This window comes from Talpa occidentalis, unplaced genomic scaffold (genome assembly GCF_014898055.3).
Source record: "Talpa occidentalis isolate TD23 unplaced genomic scaffold, MPIMG_talOcc4v2.1 talOcc4.11, whole genome shotgun sequence".
Lineage (NCBI taxonomy): Eukaryota > Metazoa > Chordata > Mammalia > Eulipotyphla > Talpidae > Talpa > Talpa occidentalis.
In genome coordinates this window covers 48,951,422-48,975,214 of record NW_023601104.1, presented here as the reverse complement: position 1 = coordinate 48,975,214, position 23,793 = coordinate 48,951,422, and the positions used below count along the sequence as shown (strand labels likewise).

Here is a 23,793-nt window from a genome sequence, read left to right as displayed (position 1 = left end):
TGGATATATCTTGCACATGTGAACATCTTCCAAGTTGTGTGTGTTGCAACAGAAAAGTAACTGAGAAAATTTGTGTCATGCAGACTCTGATTAGCTTCAAAATACAAGTAATGGGTATCTTTGCATGCTCTCTGCTTTGATGAGGGCCTATTAAACAAGAATCAGGACGATCTCAAAGCATTGGCTAAAAATTCCTTTACACAGAAACTCTACTACTGTGGGACCAAATTACACACATCATTTTGTTATTTTTCTCTGGAAATAGAAATAAATAGCAAGTCTCATATTAAGAGTTCATTGCTATATGGTAGGCATGTGTTGCTTTTTAGAAAGATGAAGTGGCCAAATATTCCTTGACAGTCCCTTCCTTAGGCATGGAGCAGTGGAGAGCATAGTGCTGTCAAAGATGAATTAGGTAAAAGTGTAAAGAAGGACTGTTACCCTTTGAACATCTATTCAATAAGAGTACCCCCCTATGACCACAACGGGTTCCATGATGAATACTAACTTCCATGGTAAATTCAGATTGTTTTATTTTTTTAACCAATACCCAAGAAAGGAAAGTGTATCTTAAACGATCTTTGATCATGATTTTACCTTTGTTTGTGTGGAAAATAAATTTGAAAAACTACAGTAAAATGGTTTGGATTTAAATTGTCGTGAACTGCTTTAGAAAAACACTTAGAGGAAGAATTCCAGTTAATTAGTGAATTGGAATGATTTTCAGTTGTGTCAATTTTTCTGATGGTTTTGATTGAACTAATGACTTAACATGTAATTGACTATGCCCCCTCCAAATCAATCAAAGCCAAACTGTAGTAAGTCAGCTAGCTTCTAATTCTTAAATCAACTGTGGACATGCACAATCTTTAAATTTATGAAACAAAGCATACTTTATTTTACTCAGGTAACATGAAACTGGAATTGAGAACTCAGTAAAATCTAGAAAGCAAAAAATTACCATTGTAGGTACTAATATGTTACCTTAATTTTTCAAATGGAAACTATATACCTTTAAGAAAATGGTGCCAGAATTCAGAATGCTATAGAAAGAGGGGTAGAAAAACTGTAATAGTCTTTTGAATGTTTTCAGCCATTTAGAAAGGTGAAACCATTCTTAATTCAAAGGTCAAGCAAAAATAAGAAGTGGACCACACCTGGCCCATGTACTGCAGTTTGCTGACCCTTTCCTTACACTCATGAAGCTTGAGTTATAAGAGTAATTGGTGAACTTCAAGACACAATAGGAGTTTAAACAACTCATTTACTTCATTATGGTGTAGCTGTTGAACACATCACCTGTGTACTAAACTAGACAAAAAAAAAAGTTTACACTGAGTTTAATAATGAGAAAATAACTGGAAATACCCAGATTCTGAGTCATTCTATAAAAGGGGCTTGAACTCTTCAGAAATGTCAATTATGAAATATCAAAGAAGGAAAGAATTAAAGTGCAGGGAAACCACTCAAGATTTCAAAGACGTGAAAACTAAAAGCAATGTGTGATTTTTGTTTGGGTCCTGGATTAAAACAAAAAACTAATGTCAAAGGACATTATTGGAGCATTTAGAGAAATGCAAATATGGATTATCAGATAATATTATGGTATTGATGCTGTATTTTTTGAATGTGAGAATGATACTGTGGACTGGCAGGATAACATGCTTGGTTCCTACGATAATTGCTGAAGCATTTATGGATGAAGTGTTATGGTTTGCAATTTAATTTCAAATGGTTCAATCACAACAAAAAGCATGTGTATAGCATGCAAAAGTGACAAAATTTTAGCAATAAAATGAATCTGAGTAGTGAGTGTGCAGATATTGTACTATTCATTCAACTTTTATACAGGTCTGAAATTATTCAAAATAAAAATTGGAAATGAAAATAAGGAAAAAAGACACAGCTATAAATTTAGTTGGTTTGTTAGAAAACCTTGAAATATAAAAATTATATAGTGCTTAAAAACTCAAGTATCCACTAAAATTCTAAAATAACATCAAATTTCACTTGGAAATTAATTTGACTTGTAAGAAAGAACTGGATTTCATTTCAGTGGGTTTCAATATTTCCATCTATTTTGTGACTAGAAATTACAGCTGTGATAAAACCTAACCTGAATGATGAACCAAACACAACAAAATCATCAAGCACAGCTTCTCAAAAGCCCAGAATTTAGATCACTCTGTTGTTCTGTAACAGTATTTATTCAGTGATTAGAAATCTGAAATATTTATTTTTATAATTAAAATGAAAAACTTAAATGCAAAAAAACACCACTAATCTTAGTGGTCAAATTCAGATAATTTTTGAAAATGTAGAGAAACTACATAGAAAACAATATTAATGGAGTCATCATTTAATTTGGAGAAATCACTCTATTGAAAGAATGAAAGGCACTTTCACAAGAAAAACTATAAACACCTTCAAGGCAGAGACCATGTTTTGGTGCCCTTTTTATCTCTAAAGCTAAACACAGTTCCTCATATAAGTAGCCACTCAAATAAATGTTTGTTGAATGACCAAATGAATAAATAAATGGGGAGAGGAGTCCATTTTATATGCAACAGGTAGAGTTTGGATTTGATAAAAGGAAAAGATTTGACATGACTCAGGCACTGGACTGGGCCACTGAAGGAAGTAATGAATTCTTATTTTTTACTTATTTATATTTTTATTGAAATTTACAATAATAGAATAAACATATATATTGAATATATTTTTAGATAAAACTTACCATTTAAATGTTCAGATATTTTTCTACATGTATGATGATGAAGACAGTTCCTCAATTTCAAGGACTCTGTCTGCTAACATTCAGTCAGGTTGAAATGGATCTGAAAATCATGACATATGAAAGGCGGTTGAGGGAACTCAAGAACAGAAATCATAGCAGCTTGGAGAGGATGAGTAACTGGCATAACTATCTTCAGGGTTGCCATGAGAAAGAAGGGGTAGAACTTTGAGTAACTCTGCGATGCTCATCAGGACAGAACTGGAATTTGTGAGTAAAATTCAAAAATTAGTGTGGGGAGGCACTGTAGATTTTAGCAATGTAAGAAAGAACTTTCTGACAAAGAGACACACTTCCAACAGTGGGACTGTCACTGGAAGTATGCAGGCCAATTTGGTATGCTTTATTTTCAAAGGTGACTAGGAAGGTAATGTTTACATAGAGCAAAAGATTGACACTATTTTATCCCTTCCAACCTGAAAAGGCATTGTTCAAGAAACCTGAAAGTCATTCTACAAATTCATTGTTAATACTAAGTAGATAACTTAATAAACATTTTCAATACCTCAAGGTCTTCACTGAGCATAACTAGTAAACAGAACATTATGTTTAGTTTGCTCTTTGAATGTTTTACCAATAGTTACAGACTTGGCAATAGATACCGCCCAAGGAAAATCTAGGTTGCCTCAGTACATAAGACAACACCATACCTCAACAAAGATCTAGAATGTTCTTAGGTGTTTTGAAGACCGAGAATTGTTTTTCTCTCAGATCCTGGGGTACTATCATTGTATACTCTATTATCAACTCAAGCCTACCTTATTTTCTACAGTAGCCTCCTAATGAGACATTTATTTCTAATCTCTCCCCCCTCTAATCACCTTGAGCACTGAAACTAAGTATCTGTTTAAAACCCCCTTTGAACAAATTACTACCCATTCAAAGAACTAGAACGGTTCATCCATTAGAAATATGTATGGAAAAAAGATTCAAAGGGGGATAACAATATAAATAATTTAAAAATGATAGAACCGTAGACTAGTGTTTTTTTTTTTTTAATGTTCTTAGTGTGGTACTAATAACGTCCTAATGATGAAATCAGGCACAAAATAAACACTCTTACAAAGTCCTTACTATCCAGCATCTTACATACATTAGATAAAACTTACATACAAACACTTAACTTTTTAAAATACCCTTCATTAATTCTCCCAATTTATATTTTCTCCTATTACTCCTGCAATAAAGCTTCATCAATTTTCTATTGTCTAACTTTCCGTATCTTTCAACCCCTTTTCTTCCTTCTTGTCTCTCATTTCTGCTTCTCTCTTTGTACGTCTTTTACCATATTTACTTTCTCCCTCACCTTTAGATCAACTACTGCATCTCATTTGTTCATTCACTTCATCCACAATGTAGGTAAACTTCCTGAGGGCAGGGACTTTGTTCATTCATCACTGAATCTCCCAAATCTAGAATAGTGCTTTCAGATAAAAGGTTTTAATGAACTATCAGTTGAATGAATGATTGTCATTTCTGTGCCTATATTAATCCACAGCATTATTTCTCATTGAAATTTGAGATAAATTCTTTATATATTTGTATGGTTTTATACTGCATTACATCTTTTTTCTATTTGCTTACATGTTTTAGTGTAGATCTCTCAAAATGAATAGATGTCCATCATGCTACCTTCATTCAATACTTCAGCCATATTTTATTCAATACCTACTGTGTGTCAGGCATTTTAGTAGGTGTTAGGATATAAATTAAAAACTGCACTTAATAGCAGTAAAGGCCAAATTAAAAATTTATCTAACTTCTTTTACACAAAATAAATACACCTGAAATCTATAGTCTAAATCAAAATAATAGTTTAAACTTTACTTCTTACCATATTTCTGAAATTCATTCAAAAGAATTAGATAAAATAAATATGACATATTAGGTATGCTAAAATCCAACATTAAATCATTAAAGAATAGTAGAAATAAAAATCGATGATAAATTTGTATTGGTTTAGGGGAACTGGCATTTAATCATTTGTATTCTAAGATTTTTATCATCATCAGAAAGAGTTTAAAAATTATGAAGACTTCATGTGTAGTCTCTATTTTAACTAATTTTAAGCCTCATACAACATGGATAATTTTGGAAGCTGTTACATGCTATATATTTTTTCAGAACCAGATGCAATAATTTGGTAAAGAACACAGGTAGAAGAGATCACTAATTTTCCTTTTCCCCCAATAAACTATGTTTATTTTGCCAATTTTAATTATCATGCAATCTAATGGATTTAAGGCTTATATTTTCCACATCACTAGACATCACAAACATGAAAGCATTTTATACTGTCATTATACATCAATGTTTGTACTTGGTTATACATATATACAGAAATTATTCACACTTCTTAACCTTGCTATTTCCTCCTTTCAAACCAACATAATCTTATCATGAAAGCAGCTTTTTAATAAATGGTATAAGAAAAACAGCAAGGCACACTTTTTTAAAAAACTTTTTTCTCATTACCACCTCAAGAAGCATAAAAAATGAAAATGTTGTACATAATTTAATAGTAAAATGTCACCAGTTTATAATATACAACACCATATAGTTGTTTCTTGAAGTGCTGCATAGATTACTATTTTTTAAATGAAATGTATAAGATGGCGCTTTTCAAAGTTGCTTAATTTTGAAAGAAGGACCAGTGTTTCTTCTCTATGCTGCAATCAAATAAAATATTAGCCTTTTAGGTAAACCTCTTTCAATAAACACAGGCATAATACCATTTTTAAAAATCCAGATTGAAACATGAAATTGGTCAAGTACCAGTAGAGGGGTCATTCCAGGAAGGTGAATGAATGGACCATCAATTCAGTGAACAGCAAAACTTTAAAGAGCAGATGGGGCAGGGGTAGAAGCAAACAGAAAAGTCTTGCTGGAGAGATGGGATTGGTAGAGGTAGCTCGGGACAGGAATCCATGGGTGAACAAGCAGCTTGCTGAACTTCAAAGACAATCACCTAAAGAGAACCAGTGCACACATCCAGATCACAAGGCTCATGTGGACAAACCGCATTCAGAAAGAAGATTCATCTTGAGAGAGGTCAATGGAACAAACGGCAGTGACAAGATGGAACCAGAGACTAGCCCAGGGTGCAGGTATGAGGCCACCCTTGAGTTGCAGCCAGGCTTATCTACAAGAAACAAAAAAGTGACAAGCAAAGGTTTCAGAAACATCTCTTTCATTTGCAAAACTAAGCCCCTTGAGGAACATTGGCAGGTTGCCATTTTGGGGACTACCTCCAAATGTCCTGAAATAAAAGGATACATAAAATATCACTAGCTCAAGGTTCATATTATTAACTAGTTTCAGACTTGATGCAAAAAAAAAACTGCATTGATTGAAAAAAGACATGATTTTAAAGGAAAATTATTGACATTATTGTTTGACCTTTTCTCTGGATCTCATCCATTCTAGCTTGTGAGCTCAGATTTGAACATTTAAGACAGTCTCAAATAAAAAAAAAAAAGGCAGGGGGTTGGGGAAGGCTGCTGATGCCATGTGGTGCCACAAACTAACAACAGTGATTCACAGACTAAGAACTTGGGCCCTCAGATTTAATCCTTCCTTCAATGAATGTGAGCATGGAATTGAATATTTCCACAATTACACAGCAGTGAAATAACATTGTGATAATCCCAAATGTTTCAGCCCCTTACCTATGAAAGGATGTAACTGGAGTTTCTAGCTCAGAGACTAATGAATTTCATTTAAAGGTAGAGACAGCATTGTAGAAACAAGAATGATACAATTATCTTCCTATACCTGACAGCTCAGATACAAATTTGTTCAAACTCAATTGGTTCTGCCTATTTCTAAGTGTAGAATGTGAGGAGCAACTAAATTTCAGGTGTAGGCAATGCAGGAAGCAATTGCTTTAGGTCCTCTGACCAGCTTGCAAACAAAACAAGCTTTTGTTTGTCTGGGTAAACTGAGTTTGAAGTCTGATGTCATGTTGCTTTATTTTTCTTCAAGAACTAGTCTCATTCTTTGTCTTGCTTTATTTCTATAGTCTGCAAGGAGTTAGGAAGAAAATTAGCAAATGTGCTCTTGCTGGGGCCACAGAAAGTTGGCGAGAGAAGGCAAGTTATTAAGAACAGGGGGAGACTGACAGGAACAGATGGGATGAGAAATCGTACAGTAAAACAATGCAGTAACTGAAGAAAGAGCACAGTGCATTATTCAAATGCTCAGGACATGACTCATTTGAAATTTGGCCACTGAGTAGGGAATCCTTAGGTGAGGCAAATCTGGGTGTACTAAATGCTGGCATTTAAATTCTTTCTGGATAATCAATTCTTTCAACTTGGTCCATTTGGAAAGGGACAGGCCAAATTGGCTGAGACACAGATCTGGGAGGCAGGGGGCGGGGGGGGGGTTGGGGGGGTGGTGTGTGTATGTGTGTGTGTGTCCCAATAAAATTTTCATTATTTAGCATGGCAGAGGTAGTATTCAGAGGAGCTAGACAATTGAAAATATTTCATATTCACCAAAGCCTTGTTAAAGTGATCTTAAAGGTAATTTGGATAAAACTATATACCTGTATCATCTAGCAAAAAACTAACACACAGTCACAAGGAATAACTTCTTAAATCTGTTTGGACAGCTTTGGGTCAAATTAGACACATGTCGATTTAATTAATAGAATAAGAATTTGTGTCATGTGCATAAGAAATGTTTGTTCTCACCGTTCTCTCAGTTTGTAAAATTAAGCAGCAGCAACATGTTTAACTGTTATATGTATATAGCTGAGTGTCCATAAATACAAGTAATCACCTGAAATCTATGGGCCACAGCTAACACATTTGCAGACCAACAAAGGAAAAAAGGCAACAGAGCCACAAAGTTCTAAAGGAAATTATAAGTACTCTAAGTAAATACAGCTCCCTCCTCAAAGGAAAAAAGAAATACACAAACCACACAGTAAAATCACACAGTAAAATTAAACACAGTAAAATAAAATTAAAAACCACCAGACAAAACCAAAAGAAAAGTACATTGGCTGCATGTGATGAGTTACGTTTTTATACCACAGGCTTTATCCAGCCTGAAGTTTAGGGTTAAATCATTCACCAAAGATCAGAGACTTATGATGAGGATTATGAAGAAATAACTGTCAGAATATAGCAAAAAGATTAGTGGAAGTACATCTCTTAGTCAGGTCCTAGGAGGCACTCCAGACATACATTATGTGCTTCCTCCAAATTAGGCAGAAATATCTGGATCTATCCAGTTACCTTTCCTTTGATGTGATTTGCTGTAACTGACCTCTCTATTTTTGTAGAAACATTACACATAAATGAAAGTAGTGAAAAGCACAGCAGTGTGCTTGGAAATTGGTGCAAATGCATACTGTGTTAGTTCATGCTGAAACTTTTCAAACAGCTTCTGTGGGTTTTTAATTAAAACACAGTAAATGAAAAATTTTTTCAAAATTTTTTTGTTACTGTTGCATACTGAATCTGCTACTCTAAGTTATGTGTTGTATCTCTTCTAGTAGACATTATAATAATTTCATCATCTGAGAACTTAATTCTGGGGGAAAAAAACCCTGGAAGATCTTTTCTTTTGCTCCTTTGACTCTTGCAGGAAGAATAATGACCACAATTAAGCTTTCATAGACATGAAACCTCACATTTACCAAGTAATTTTATATATACATGACATTTGATACAGAAGACATGCCAATATTCTGAAATTAAAGGCATGTCAACATCCTGGTTGGTAGTGTTTTAACAATAAATAAATATTTGCAGCTATCCAATGTTAATGACGGGTGAAAAAATTTAGGCATCGATGTTTTATCCATTGACACTGAAAACAACTAAATAAGGCTATTTAAATGGTTCTCTGCTGACAAAAAGTCACTTGGGGGCGATGTATGTTCTGCAGAAGTAAAATCTGGCCACTTCACTCTTTTGCTTTAGACAGAGCCAGGCATCACATCATTGGGGCTCAACAAAATATTGCTGACCTGGGGACTGGCTGGTAGTTCTACCTGCCCCTGCCTGTACGGTGTGAGACTTACACAGATCCATCAGCACATTCACTTCCCCAAGTCTCAAGATGAGCTGCTTGTCATTCACATTCCATTTCAATTCTACTTCTGTCTAAGGGAGGGAAGAAATTCCCAGAGTATCAAAAAGGGAGGAGTGTATCTCAGGGGTTTCGCCAGTGCCAGAACTTCTCGAGCTCCGGATCTCAGCATGACTGGAGATTCGAGGGTCATAGTCACATGATGTGACACTCAGAGTAGTGTTGCTTTCAGGCCTTTATATCCTTTCAGAAAAGAAAAATCAGCCAGGCTCTACCAGCCCTTCTGCAGAGGTTGGCAGAGCCAGCAGTACAATTGGTTCTAATAGAACTTGTTTTCAAGCAGCTTATGGAATTGCAGTTACTCTCCCTTAATGGTCAGTTTTACTGCATACTGATGGAGAATGTGATTATAGGGTAGACATGCTTCACAGAAAATACATTTCTCTCTCTCCTACTTTTGTTCTCACTTGCAGTCAATTGCAAATAGAGTCTGAAACACAGAAAATTAGTTGAACTCTATTAGTAAGTAGGATGCCTTTCTTTAATTTTGCATACTGAGTTTATTTTTAGGGTATATATATGGTATAGATTCCCCCCTCACTCCCCATTTCTAGCAGCTCTACATAGAATCACACATTTTAATGAGCTTAGGGCACAGGTGTTGCAGGAAAAAAAAATAATGATGTTTGCCATTCATCTTTCAAATTAAATAATGTGTTTTTAAATAGTAACTTTTTTCATAATACATTATGGGAACAACATTTATCTGTCACATTTTAAAAGATGTATTTGTAATAAATGTAAATTACTTTTAGAAAATCAGTAATTAGGCTCATCAAAAAATAAACAATCTGCCACAAAAAAGATAATCTTTAGCATAGTTAAGTATAATAACTGTTATTTGAATAAGTTAACAAATTAGGGTAGATTGCTTCTGTAATTCATTTCCTATAGCACGAGTTTAGGTTACAGCATTAAGCTTCTGGAGAGGGGGTGGAGATGGCATGAGGCACCTCATACTTTGGGGAAATACAGGTCTCATATTCAAAAGCTCAAATTTTCTTCTTTAAACTTGATTGAAAAAGTATATTCATCACTAGGGCTTAGAAATGGGAAATAACAGAATTTTTGTGTCATGCTTAGAGGTACATCATCATCTCAGAATTATCAATCAATAGCTGTCTTTATTAACTTTGAAATATGAAGAGTGGAATGGCTTTCTTAAAAATTTTGATGGAAATCAGCCTGTCACCTTCAGGCAAAATTCAAAAATTCTGTTTTTATCAAAATGCCATTAACCTGTCATATATTCTCTCTGCATTTGCTTTCTAGACCTGTTCTCAGTCTGTGTGTGTATAAATAAGAGCTGCTTCTTTAACATCACCATTCCCCTCCTGTTTGAATCCTCGGACTTGGCCATGATTAGGAGCTGTGACAGCACAGGCTTCCATGAGAGAAGCAAATGCGATGATAGTTACATCAGAGAGAAGCATGAAGGCATGTTTAAAGATGCCCAGATCAGAATATGCAGCATTTAACCTAATCATGGTTCATCTCCAGGCATTGAAGGGAGTGGGCAGTTCTGTGCACAGGAAACTTAAGTGGGGATCATTGTTACTGTGTATGCATTTTGATCAGAGAATATAATTGCAATTTGGAGAACCTTTATTCCTCCCTCAGTGGAAGAACTTGAGGCCCTAAATTATTTCAGCTACTTCTTCAAATTTTGTATTCTTCTTGCCAGAATGATATTGTAAAGACAATGTCACCAAAAATATCATGTATGATTGTTTTTCCTCCTTTTGCTTCACAGTTACTTGTATTGTTGAGAGTATTTCCTCTACTAAATGTCTTATTCTGATAAATATCCGCCATGACTAGTCATTTTGACTATTCTTATCTCCTATCATGGCTGCTTTGTTAATTCAAACTTATAATTTTAAACAGTGTATTTAAATATAGATGACTAGCACAAGGACTATACATACCTTTCAATGAGATGATTTTTCATGCTTGGAGAGGGTTACATTCTACCTATGCATATTTCTATGTTGTTCTTCATGAAGATTTAGAAGATTTTCTTCACAGGTTAAAGTTTTTGGGTTGGGATGTGCTGCAACCTTGTCTTCTGGCTGCTCTGCTTGCAAGGAGAGGCCTGGAACGCTATGTTTGGCTGAAGTACTATTATAGACTTCTGGCATTCCAGATTCAGCTGGGTTTTCTGAATTCACTTTTTCACTGTTCAGCTTTGAAGTAGTTGTTAACTCCAAGCTTTCTCTGGAGACAACAGAAGCTTGGGATAAACCATTCATTTCCTTTCTAACATCAGAACTTTTATGAGGGTGGGAACTTGAGAAAGCCACCATTTCTGTATCATCAGCAAAAAGAGACATATCACTTGACTCAGAAGAACCTGATGGTACTTGCAATGGCTTTGCAGCTTCACCAGGAAAAGCAGATTCAGTTGGAGGAGTGCTGGAGAAAAAGGACTCATCTCTAGCCGGGTTATCATCAACACAGGCCTCAAAGAAGCATTCAATGTCTTCCTTGTCTTCTAAGCTAGAATCAGTGATGTCCGGTGGCAATGGGGTGTTGCTCTTCTCTTCTATGTAACTGGTGACCTCCCCACAATCACTGTCATGTGATGAAAGAGATAAGTAGGAATAAAAGTCCCCTTTTCGCAGCTGAATGGGCCGATGAGAATGTTCCAGTACTTTTTCCTTGATTTGAGTTAATGAAGTAGGAGGTGCCACCTCATTTTCAGGTTGAGATTTATTTTTCAGAGCTGTTGAAGCCATGTCAATTATTTCTTTAACAAAGTTATGCACTGAACAATCTTCAGCATCTTTTTGATGGAAAACATCTGGCCCACAGGCACAACAGGAAATGTTGTCGCTGATAGAAGCAGTTTCCTCTGTTTCACTTTGTTCAACTGTAAGGCAGCAAACAGCAGATTTTCCATCCACACTTGGTGCATCATCAGATGAAGATTTTAGTATATCAGAGTCCTGTCTATCGATATCTCTGGTTTTAGAAGGCAGTTCTGGGCAAGACTTCTCAGTGACAGTAGAAGCAGCACTTTGATTTTCAAAATGGTTGTGGCTTTGACATTCCTTTGGAAGATCAGGAACAATTTGGGGAAGATCTGAACTATTCATATATGCTTTACAGTTACAATGCTCGTTCTCTGAAATCTCTCTCCCAGTTGAACCAACATTTTCTGTCTCCTTTGAAATTCCATTCAGTTTGTCCTCCTGCCTTTCTGGAGTACTTTCAATATTGCCATTTTCCATGTCAGCCACATATGGGTCTTTATTAACTTTGAAAATATTTTTCTTATTTTCCCCCTTTATCCCTAACTCACCAGTATGGGATATATTCTTAGCATTTCCATTATTTTCAGAGAGATGTTTTAGGGAGCCATTTAGAAGGGCCTCAATGTTCAGTGTATCAGAGGGATTGGTCATCTCACTACTACTTACATCCTTATTGCCCTTTATTTCATCACTGAGATTACACCTTTTCTTATCTCTTGTCAAGGAAAGCTTTGGTCTAATCCAGGTCTGCAGTTCATTCTTTATATAGTCCAGCCCTGACATCAAGTTGCATTCTTCGTAAATTTCATCATCTGTTGCAATACTAGAGTCATCATCCTCATCTTTGATGCAAAGCTCTTCTTCTGTCAAGGTGAGGGTAGAGCTGGAAAGGAGGTCACTATCATCTTCATCATCAGTGCAAGCAGAGGTGCAGGAGACATTAACAATCATGCTGACATTGACATCACTTTCATCAGCCACTGAACGAGTCAGGCGCTTCCGGAATGATGCATTCGATTCTGGCTTCTTGTTCTTGTGTAACACAATATCCTCTGAGCAAAGAGAAAGCTCATCACTGCTGCTAAATTCTGTAAGAGAGGCAGGTGAGTCTTCATTGATAGAAGACGCCATGTCTAATGACAGCTGACCAGTGAAGGACATCTTTTGGGAACTGCTCTGGAGAGTGATATCAGAAACACTTCGCTTCATCTTTTGTTCCGAGGGGCTCTGAATATTCTCTAAACGATTCAGGAGATCTAATGTCCTTTTACTTAGTTCACCAACTGAGCCACTGCTCACACTTATATCCCCAGAGCTATGACAGCTAAAAAGATCTTCATTACTTTTATAGGATGTCAACCAACTTTCTAAAGAAGTACTTCGTTGGAGGTTGTCACTGCCATGTTTAAAGATGCCCAATCCATATAAATCACTCCCTGGAGAAAGGGATTCAACAGATGAACTATGAGATAAAAGGGAGAGCTGTTTGGTGTTCTGCATGCCAGCAAATGTCTTCTCTACATCACCACTTTTATATGAATTGCGATCCACTTCATGGGATGTACTTGCCAAAATCCTTTCATGGGGAGGTACATCAGGTTGTAACTCTGTAGCCTGATGTTTACATTTGCAGGATTTTTTATCAAAATAAAAACCATGAAGTAGGGGACCCTCCACATGTACTTTTTCACTTTGTGATTGCTTCATTATCATTGGTAATTTGAGTTTTGAGCCTTGGAGGTAGGAGTAATCATAAAATGTAAACACATCATGTTTCCCTTGTAGTTCTCCTAAACAATCAGGGGTATGTTTGGTAACACTGTTTAAATCTCCAACTTTTCCATTTATACAACCCATTGATGAAATGGATATCTGAGAGCTATTTGGAAGCTTAATGTGCTCCTCTTCATCTTTAAACTTTTGCTTTAATACATTAACAGCATCTCCTATTTGTGGGTCCAGATGTTCAGTTTCAGGATTACTTGGGGACCCATCCACTGCATTAAGCAAGCACATTTCAGAGTTGGTAGTAGTTTCAGTGTCTCCTTCACTGACAATTCCACTCTCACTGCCAGAATTCTGGCTCATGTCTCCTCCATGGCATGGGCATGTCTTTACCAAACTGGAACCCCCTAGAAGGTCTGGCAAAGATTTGGTAGATGAAAAGGAAGAGTCTTTACTGAGACTCTTAGTTAAAACACTAGGCTGTGTCACACTGGTGAACTTTGGGTTGTTTTTCAGAAATGGCAGGTGGTTTTCTTCATATAGTTCAACATTGTGGAGGCTATACACTTGATAAATGTGTGGACTGGAGGGGGCAGTAATACTTGAAGCATACTGAGATCCTACATGGTCACCTGCATCCTCTGCATAACCGGGATCCTCACTACCTGTTTCTTCAAGCTTCAAAGAAGGCATGACAGGTTGGGGTTCTTGGTCAACATCATTTGATTCTTCATTCAAACTAATTAACTTATTACTTATGTCAGTTTCATCCCATTCCAGAGCATCCTCACTTGTCCCATTTAGGTCCATCAAGCCAGGATCAATCACATTCAAACTTTCCTATGCAGGAGAAGGAAATAAAGGAGAAAATTTTATCTTTTAAGGTCCCTTGGAAATATCCCTGATGAACATAGATGCAAAACCCCTCAAAAAAACATTAGCACCAAATTCAACAATGTATTAAAAGGATCATAAATCATGACCAAATGCGGTATATTCCTGGGACACAGGATGGTTCGACATCTAAAAATTGATCAATATAATGCATCATATCAATAAAAGATAAAAATCATATAATAAATATCAATAGATATTGAGAAAATATTTGATAAGATTTAACATTCATTTATGATAAAAATCTTTTTAAAAGGCCATATGAGACAAACCCACAGTTAACATCATATTCAACGGAAAAAATGAGAGGCTTTCCTTTAAGATCACATACAACCAGTATGTCCACTTTCATCACTACTATTCAATACAGTATTGGAAGTCATAGCTAGAACAATTAGGTAAAGAGAAAGATATAAAAAGAATCCAAATTGGGAAAGAAGTAAAACTATCATTATTTATAGACGACATGATAATATACCTAGAAAACCCTAAACACACTAAAAAAGTATTAGAAACAATAAATCGTACAGTAAAGTGGCAGGTTACAAAATCTTTTGCATTCTTATATGCAAAGCAATGAACTAGAAGAGAAAGAAATCAAGAAAAAACTCCCATTTATAATTATGTTAAAAAGAATTAAATTCTGGGCCTCCCCGGTGGCACAGCAGTTGAGCGCTGGCTTGCGAAGCTGCCCACAGCCTCTGCAGTGCCGGTTCGGTGAGGGTCCCACATGGCGCGCAGACCTCTCCTGCTGCCCGCTGCTCCCCTCAGCAGTGTACTTCAGTCCTTCTGCCTGCTCTGCTCCCCGCTATGGCTCTGGTGAATTCTCTCACCCTCCCACGTTTCTGACTGTATCCAGTGCTTGTATAAATAAATAAATAAATCTTTTTTTAAAAAAAAGAATTAAATTCCTGGGAGGGAGCTTAACAAATAAGGTGAAGGGGAAGGATCTGTGCAATGAACATTGTGAAATATTGTCAAAAGAAACAAGACATAAAGAAATGGAAAGATATATTCAACTCATGCGTTAGAAGAATTAACATTGTTAAAATGGCCATCTTACCTAAAGCAACAAACAGATTCAATGCAATACCTATCAAGGCTCCATTGGCATTCTTCAAAGAAATAAAACAAAGATTACTAAAATTCATATGGAACCACAAAGACCTTAGATAGCCAAAGTAATCCTGACAAAAAGAGAAAGATGGTGGTATCACACTCCCAGACTTCAAATTATATTTCGTAGGAACAGTAATCAAAATACTATGATACTGCAACAAAAATAGATACACAGACTAAAGGAGTAGAATTGAGAGTCCAGAAATAAACCCATACTTATATGGACAGTTAACCTATGACAAAGGAGCAAATACTATATACATTGGAGAAAGGAAAATCTCTTCAACATGTGGGGTTGGGGAAACCGGACAGCCACATGTAAAATAATGAAACTAGACCACTACCTCACACCATATACAAAAATTAACTCAAAAATGGATCAAAGACTTGGGTGTAAGACCCGAAGTCATAAAATGCATAGACAAACACACAGGCAAAATATTCCACAACATTATCATCAGGGATGTCTGTGGGAACTAGATTCTAATAGCAAGGGAAACAAAAGAAATAATAACAAATGAGCCTACCTCAAATTGAAAATATTCGACACAGCAAATGAAATGATAATTAAAACAAAAAGACACCCTGCACCTCCCTGGTGGTGCAGGGGGTGAAGCACAGCACTGTGAAGCCATCTGTAGTCTCTGCAGCTCTGGCCAGGGAGCTACCCACATGGTGCAGCAGACCTCTCCTGTCTCGTCTGCTGCTCCTCTCAGCAGTGTGTTTCAGTCAGTCTGCCTGTTCTGCTCCCCAGTCTGTCTCTGGTGCATCCTCTCAGCCTCCACACCTCTGGCCTGAACCCCAGTTCTTGTAGGCATAAATAAATAAATCTTAAAAAATAAAAAAGACACCTTATTGAGTGGGAGAAGGTATTTACATATAATACATCTGATGAGGGGTTAATAATCAAGGTCTACAAAGAACTCATGCAATTCAACAACAAAAAAACAAATAATCCAATAGGGAAAAAATGGGCAGAAGACTTAAATAGAAACATCTCCAAAGAAGACATTAAGATGGAAAGAGGTACAGAAAAAAAAAGTGCTTATCATCATGAATCATCAGGAAAATTCAAATCAAAACCACAATGAGATAGCTGTGAGAACGGCCCCCACACCAAAAGAAAGAAAGAAAGAAACGAACAAACAAACAAACAAACAGAGAGAGAGAGAGAGAGAGGGAAGGAAGGAAGGAAGGAAGGAAGGAAGGAAGGAAGGAAGGAAGGAAGGAAGGAAGGAAGGAAGGAGAAAGAGAGAAAGAAAGAGAGAAAGAAAGAAAGAGAGAGAAAGAGAGAGAGAGAGAGAGAGAGAGAAAGAAAGAAAGAAAGAAAGAAAGAAAGAAAGAAAGAAAGAAAGAAAGAAAGAAAGAAAGAAAGAAAGAAAGAAAGAAAGAAAGAAAGAAAGAAAGAAAGAAACAACAAGTGTTGGAGAGGATGTAGAGAAAAGGGAATTTTGCACACTGTTGGTGGCAATGCAGAATCATCCAGCCCCTATGGGAAATAGTATAGGAGCATCTCAAAATATTAACAGATTTATCATATGATCCAGGAATTCTACTCCTAGATATCTATTCAAAGAATTCAAAAACACTAATTCGAAGAGATTTATGCACTCCTATGTTCATTGTAGCACAGTTTAGAATAACTTAAGTGCTCAAGGACAAATAAGTGGATTAAGAAGATGTGGTATATATACAGAATGGAATACTATGCAGCAATAAAAAGATGAACTCTTGCCATATGTGACAACAAGGATGAAACTGAAAGGGATTATAATAATGGAAATAAGTTAGAAAGATAAAGACAAATACTGAGTGAATTCACTAATTCGGAATTAAAAAAAAAAAAAAAAGCCCAGACAAAACCGAAGCAATAACAACCTGACTGTAGAACTGAGGCTGTCAAAGGGAGGTTGAATATGTAGAGAAAAGTTGGGGAGGGGAACAAATGGGCTATGGGTGCCTTGGAGGTGAGTGTGTTGTGGTAATATATATCTAAAGAGGTGTGATCCTACACCTCGGAATCATATCAGTGTTGCAAACCAATATTGCCTCAATGAAAAAAATTTCTTGGAAGAATCAAGAAAGAAAATTGTCCCAAACATGGATTTAAAAAATAGCATAATTATTAACTCTATTCATCTCTGGAATAACATCCAAAATTATTGAAATAGGATTTTCTATCAATAGGAATTTATCACTGAAGGCAAAACATAGATTAAATATTAAGATTATGATAGTCAGGAAGTAATGTATGGAATTAGCCATTTCCGAAACTGACAGGTAAATGAGGGCTAAAAAGTGTATAGCTCATGATATCTCTTAAGGCACTTTCATTTTAATATGGTTTTAGTCCCAGAATTCATAGCAAAATACTATCTGCAGCCATACCTGACAACCTCTTCTCATCTCTATCCCTGGGTTCTCCACTTGAAGTTGCATTTCCTTAGGAAAATAGAATAGAATTGTACCTACCATATAAAGACATTTATGGTCCAGAGGCTCTAGCTTGTTTATCCCTTCTTCTGCCTTCCCTTTTAGGACTCTGCCTCTTCAGAACTCCATCCTGCTCCCAATCAGACTCTAGATGAGTAATACCAGACTGATTTCCTCACCTACATCTTCTTCTTGGACCCTAACTCTCAGGTTCCAGTGCTCCTTGACAGTCTCTTAATCACAGTTCTTTCTCTTCACCATACTCTCTGACAGAGATTCATGTTAACTTATCTTGCCATTGTCATTCTTCCCCTATTTCTTACAGGCAGGAACCTCTTTCTCTGGCCCACATCCAGCACGAGAATAATACCTTTCTGAAGACTTTCCTAACTCCCAACAATGAAGTAGCCCAGATTCAACTACATTGCTCTCTGTAGGCACAGTCAGAACACTTGCTCTTTCCTTGGATCCCCCATTTTAGTCCTGTTTAGGGAGAATGACACATTTTGGAACATAATAGCTGAATAGGCTTCTGGATTCTGTTCAGATACCTTTACCATCCTCACTTGCTGTCCAGCTGTCTGGATTTATACTAGAGCCAAGAGAGGTGAAATCAGTACTATAACCCTGATAGACTTACTCACAGACAGAAATTCCAGCAGAAATTTGCAGTTTGGCATATACTTAAGCTGAGTACTTAGATGGATATGCATGCCTTTAGAATCATACAGAGGTTGACTTTGATGCTTACTAGCTTCCTGACCTTGGCCAAGTTGCTTGACATTTCTGAGCACCAGCCTCCTCACATCACCTGTTAAATGGAAATAGTACTATCTAACTTTCATGATAATTCTGAGTATTAAATGAGCTAATGTTTGTAAAGGTTGGGAGGCAGTATAAGGTAGCTATAATTCTTAATATATGTAAAATTGCTCTAGTGTGGTCTTGAGTCAATTCATAAAGGGTTCTCTTTGCCTTCTTCATTACATCCTTTTCATCATTTCTTTCAATTTTCTCTTCAACCACAAGGGATTCATGACATAGTAGGTAGAAAAAGGTATAACACAGTGTAGCAGGTCAGCATATTTGCATTACAATTCAGAATTATTCTAACAGCCTGGTTGAAAAACAGACCACGATGCTTTTATTCCTCAGTAGTGGGAAAAAAGGCTTCACCAGAAGCACATTAGCAGAATATTCCTAAGAAACCCTCAATCCTTCCTGAAACTAACAGTTAAGGGAAACCACACAAACACATTAAGTATGAAATACCCATAAGCACTTTATTATACAGGATGGGTAAGAGATTATCTATATAGCCTACTTAAGTTTCAAAAGAGGCCAGTTACAAAGTAAACATTAATTAAAGAATATTTTTAAATTTTATAACAGAAATCTTTCCTGCTGCCAATGTTACAGCAGTTAATCTAGTACACCAGCAGTCATCACACTCACTTAGATATGGAGTACATTCACTGTGATGAATTTTTATTAGAGTTTCTGTTTATTCTTCGCTTGCTGATAAAGGAAGTACTAATGACCAGTTAGTGTGGCTAATGAATGTTAAAATCTTCAGCTGTAGGAACAATCAATCAGTCTAATCAAATAGTATATTAATTTCAAATACTATCCCAGCTGACACCGTACTCTCAGAATGCTAATAAATAATTCAACTAGTCTTTCAATGGAGCTCTCTTCATAACTCTGGTTGACTTTTTAACATTTAGCAGCACAGATTTTCCATGAGAGTCCCAACCCAGGGTGCTCACACCGAGATGCAGGAATTTGCCATCTGGATGCATGCCAGGAGCTTAGCCCAAGTGAGGCCTGTAACTCTGACTGGTCTTCCATGACACAGTCATTTTCTAACCAAATGCTGCCTTTATGACTCTACAAATGCATGTCCAAAAAAGTACAAAATTTATAGCAGCACCTAAAAGAACAAATCCTTTGCTCAATAAAGTAGTCAGAGTGGAACATTTCTATAAGAATAGATTAAACTTTTCCCTCCTTAATTCTCTCCCTCCTTATAAACTTGTTAAATTTATTGTAATTTCTGAAAGTTTCGGTATATCAATTCCAGATAATATCTGACAAGAGCCACTAAAAAAATCATTCACTTTAGATTTTAAATTTTACATATTAAATAAGTACTATTCTGCCCTAATTCACTCCCTTCTGTTGTGGATTAAATTCTGCCGGCATTTTCAATAAAATCTCCATTTCTTTAAGACATTACCTCAAATATAAAACAGACCTGGGGGAGAGGCAAGAAAGTGGGGAAAGTTCCCAATAGGAGGGAGATTAGAATATTTATGACTAAAAAGTTGCCTTTGGGAAAAAAGATGTATAGAGTGATGTAATGAGAGGGGAAATTATTTGGTTGAATGCTTTCTTTGATGATAGCCCAAAACTTTCAAACTAATTAAACATTTTTATTGTTGTTTTTCTAGAGAAACTACCTGATACTTTTTAAAAAGCCATAAATATAAATGATAAAGTGATAAATCAAAAACAAATTTGGACAAAAATCTATGAATATTTGACTGAAACTAAAAGGATGGTGAGTAGAAAATGATGTTCTTGTAGAGTCTGCCATTCCAGAAATAATTGAGTTAAATTAATTCACTCCTGGGTCTTACATTCATAAACTTGCTTCACTAGCACAGAATTTTGGGTCTTAACCCAAGGATGCCATATAAATAATTGCATACACATGTACACACACTGTTACATAGCTGCTCAATAAACAAGTAGAAATAGTGGTCCTAATTTATTGTTAGTATTATTGCAATCCAACTACTTATATTAGCAGAACATATAGAGAGAAAGTAATCAAAAGTAACTAGTGAAATGACTATGACAAAAGAAACTAACTTTCCAATGACAGCAAGTAATACAGATACAAATTAACTTTCTTCTGTACAGTACTTGGGTGGGTTTAAGTTGGGTTTCTCAGTTTTGCATTTCTAGCATTTTCTTTAAATTTCAGGTTAAATGGTCGGTGTCTGTAACAGATGAGAAATACCTCATCAGTTATCAAGTGGAGATGAAGGAACTTGACTTTCTATAAAATAATTAGACAGAAATCTGATATAGCAACACCTGGATTTCTTTAATTTCCCTTAAAAAACTGCATCTTTTGAAAAGCTAGACCACTTCAAAAAGACAAGAATGAACTAAGTGTTTCTTCAAACTTCTGGTGTTAAGAATGGGCAAAACCATTAGGAGATCTTGCAATTTGTATTCCTTCCATTTATTCTTGATGTAAGAGTTTATGAAGCAACATCATATGCAAAGCCCTGGAAGGAGAGATTTATCTACAGAAAAGTAGAATACAAAAAGTCTTAAGTAAGTAAAAATGATAAAACATAAACAACATTAACTATCATAGAAAAAAGATTCATTTTATATTTACCTAGGCTGAAAACAGAATGTATGGAGGCTTGAGGGGGTGACAGGAAAGAGGGAGCAAATAATATATGAATCAGCGTGAGGGGATCTATTTAAATGAGGGGAAATTCCAGTCTTCGTGTCTTTACTCTGTAATACTTTTTCCAGCATTTCTCACCCCCCCCCCCATTTCCAAATCTAAAACCAGGTCTGAGCATTAGGTGCATAATTATTTTCCTAAATTAGACTTAGGTAGAATTTTAAAAAACAAAACAACACCAACAACAATAAACAACTACTCCTCAGAAAATTAAAAAAAGCTTATAAGAAATATAAATATATATAGTACTTTGCCTTTTGTTGGGCAGAGAATAAATTCAGAACTATTAAGAAAAAAAACAAATAGAAAAGTAAAAAAAATCACTATCAACCATTTTTAGATTTGGTGCAGAATCTTAGATGCTGGTTTGAATCCTGATTCCACAGCCACACCCCAATCCCACATGTTAACTCTGTTATCCGGGACAAATTATTTAACATCTGTATGCCTTAATGCCATCATTTGTATATCTATGATAATCATGGCATTTTGTGTCAACTTTAGAGACTGCTGGGAACTTTAAGTAAGGAAATGTATGTAAATTCCCATGGGAGGGTCTTGCACACAGTAGAGATACAGTGAATGGAAGCTCTCATGACATGAGAGGAAGACAGTAAGACTGAATGTTAAATAACTGTAATAGTACTGGCATTAGGACGGGTGGCTGTTTTGACTGATCTCCTAGTGCCACCGCATGCTTGAAATTCAAGGAAATCAACTTCAGTTAGTTCCCTCACTCACTCCCACTGTACTGTAAATGCGGTGATGGGCTGATTTGTCTTTGTATTGTGCAAGCTGGGCTTATCCCTCAGAAATAACTAAATGAGAAAAGATACCTATCCAGCTCTCAGCAATGCCCATAACTCAAGGACTTTCTATTTCCTGAAAATAATCTTTTTTATAAAGGCAGGTCCATTGTCTGTGAAATTGTATCACAACTGACACATTAGAGCAATCAAATCCTGCTCACTATCTATCAGATTGACAATAATGTTAAAGTAACTTGTCTCAGCTCAGAAAACACTTTGAAGGTCTATCTCACACTAATGATCAAAAACTGTTCTAGTGAATGCTCTTTCTCAATAATGAAGCTGATCAGAAACTCTAAACAGACAAGTAAAACCTAAAGTCATCTCACAAATCTCACTAAAATGAGAACTGACATGGACATATTTCCTAGTCCTAACTATACAGATATTTTTGAAATAGTGGAAAATGAAAAATCCATGGGATATTGTTTAAAAGCAAGTTTTATTATATTAAAAAGTGCCTAAGTTTTCAACTAGGATCAGCGATGAAAGAGTCCAATACTGGGAAGCAGTTTTTCCTCCCAAAGTCATGAGGGAAGGAGATCTGTCTGTCCTTTCTCCTAGATCCTCCATATCTGAAACAGTGCTTGGCAGAGAGCAGGTTCTCTCTCTGAGAACTAAACGAAGTTTAGTGAATGAACTAAATGAAGAAAGACTTGTCCTCATGAATTGTTGAAGGTATTTGGGGTAAGGTGCAGAGGTTAAACACTGCCACTGCAAACCCAGCTAGAGAATTTCTGACTTTCTAGCTAATGCTATCTCTCAGTTATAAAAGCTAGTAGCCTTGAAAATATGCTCAGTGAAAGGAATCAGACACAAAAAGTCATAGATTGTATGGGTCCATTTATAGGAAGTATCCAAACCAGGTAAATTCATACAGAATGAAAACTAGTATTTGCTAGGAGTTGAGGTAGGGGATAATGGGAGGAACAATTGCTAATGGATGTGGGATCTCCTTTTGGGGTGATAAAATATTTTTTGAAACTAGATAGAGGTGGTAGTTACACAATAATGTAAATGTACTAAATTGCACTGAATTGTTCACTTGAAAGCGTACAATTTTAGGTTACATTAATTTCAACTTAATTTAAAAAAAGATAAAAGTTGAGTATCAGGGTGCATAACACCACTGTACTAAGGTCTTCATCATTTTCTGGTTGGGTCACCAGTGACTTTCTGTAAGCCTAATCCAAGTGAATCTCCTTTTGGACATATTTTACTTGATTCCTCTTTTGCTTTTGACTCTGTTCTTAAAATGTTCTTTTAATTATCTTGATAAGCCTTTTCAAAAAGTCTCCATTGGCTGTTAAATGTCTGTATGTTTCACAGTGCTGTCTTTGCTTTATTTCACCCTACAGACTTCTCTACCATAGGTTTAGTCACATGAGGTCTGATGGTCTATTATTTTGGAGGGTATATAGGCTACATTGAGGAGAAAGATTTGGAGAAAATAGTGAGGAAAGGGAGACTGCAGGAAGAGGGAACAGTACGAAGCAAAGTCAGATGGGATGGAGCTTGTGGGTACTTTAAAGGAGTGATGAGCAACTAGCAAAGGAAACACAAAAGGAAAATGCAAGCAGGATCAGAATAAAAATCTGGGAGCTGAGAGAAGGAGATTTTTCATCTAGTGGATGACAGTGTTATAGGAGCAGAGATGATAATAAT

The 23,793-nt window shown here is 36.1% G+C and overlaps 1 protein-coding gene across 5 annotated transcripts in view; it reads right to left on the bottom strand.

The window, feature by feature from the left end:
• Positions 1 to 4,736: 4,736 nt before the first annotated feature.
• Positions 4,737 to 23,793, bottom strand: part of AKAP6 (A-kinase anchoring protein 6) — a 529,429-nt gene continuing 510,372 nt past the window's right edge. For all 5 annotated transcript variants that reach the window (XM_054689765.1, XM_054689756.1, XM_054689754.1 and 2 more), the window contains 2 exons: positions 10,828 to 14,220; positions 4,737 to 5,936 (listed from right to left, as the gene is read on the bottom strand). In XM_054689765.1, the coding sequence (XP_054545740.1) occupies positions 10,870 to 14,220 (3,351 nt within the window). In that variant the 3' untranslated portion in view covers positions 4,737 to 5,936; positions 10,828 to 10,869. The remainder of the gene's footprint in view (positions 5,937 to 10,827; positions 14,221 to 23,793) is intronic.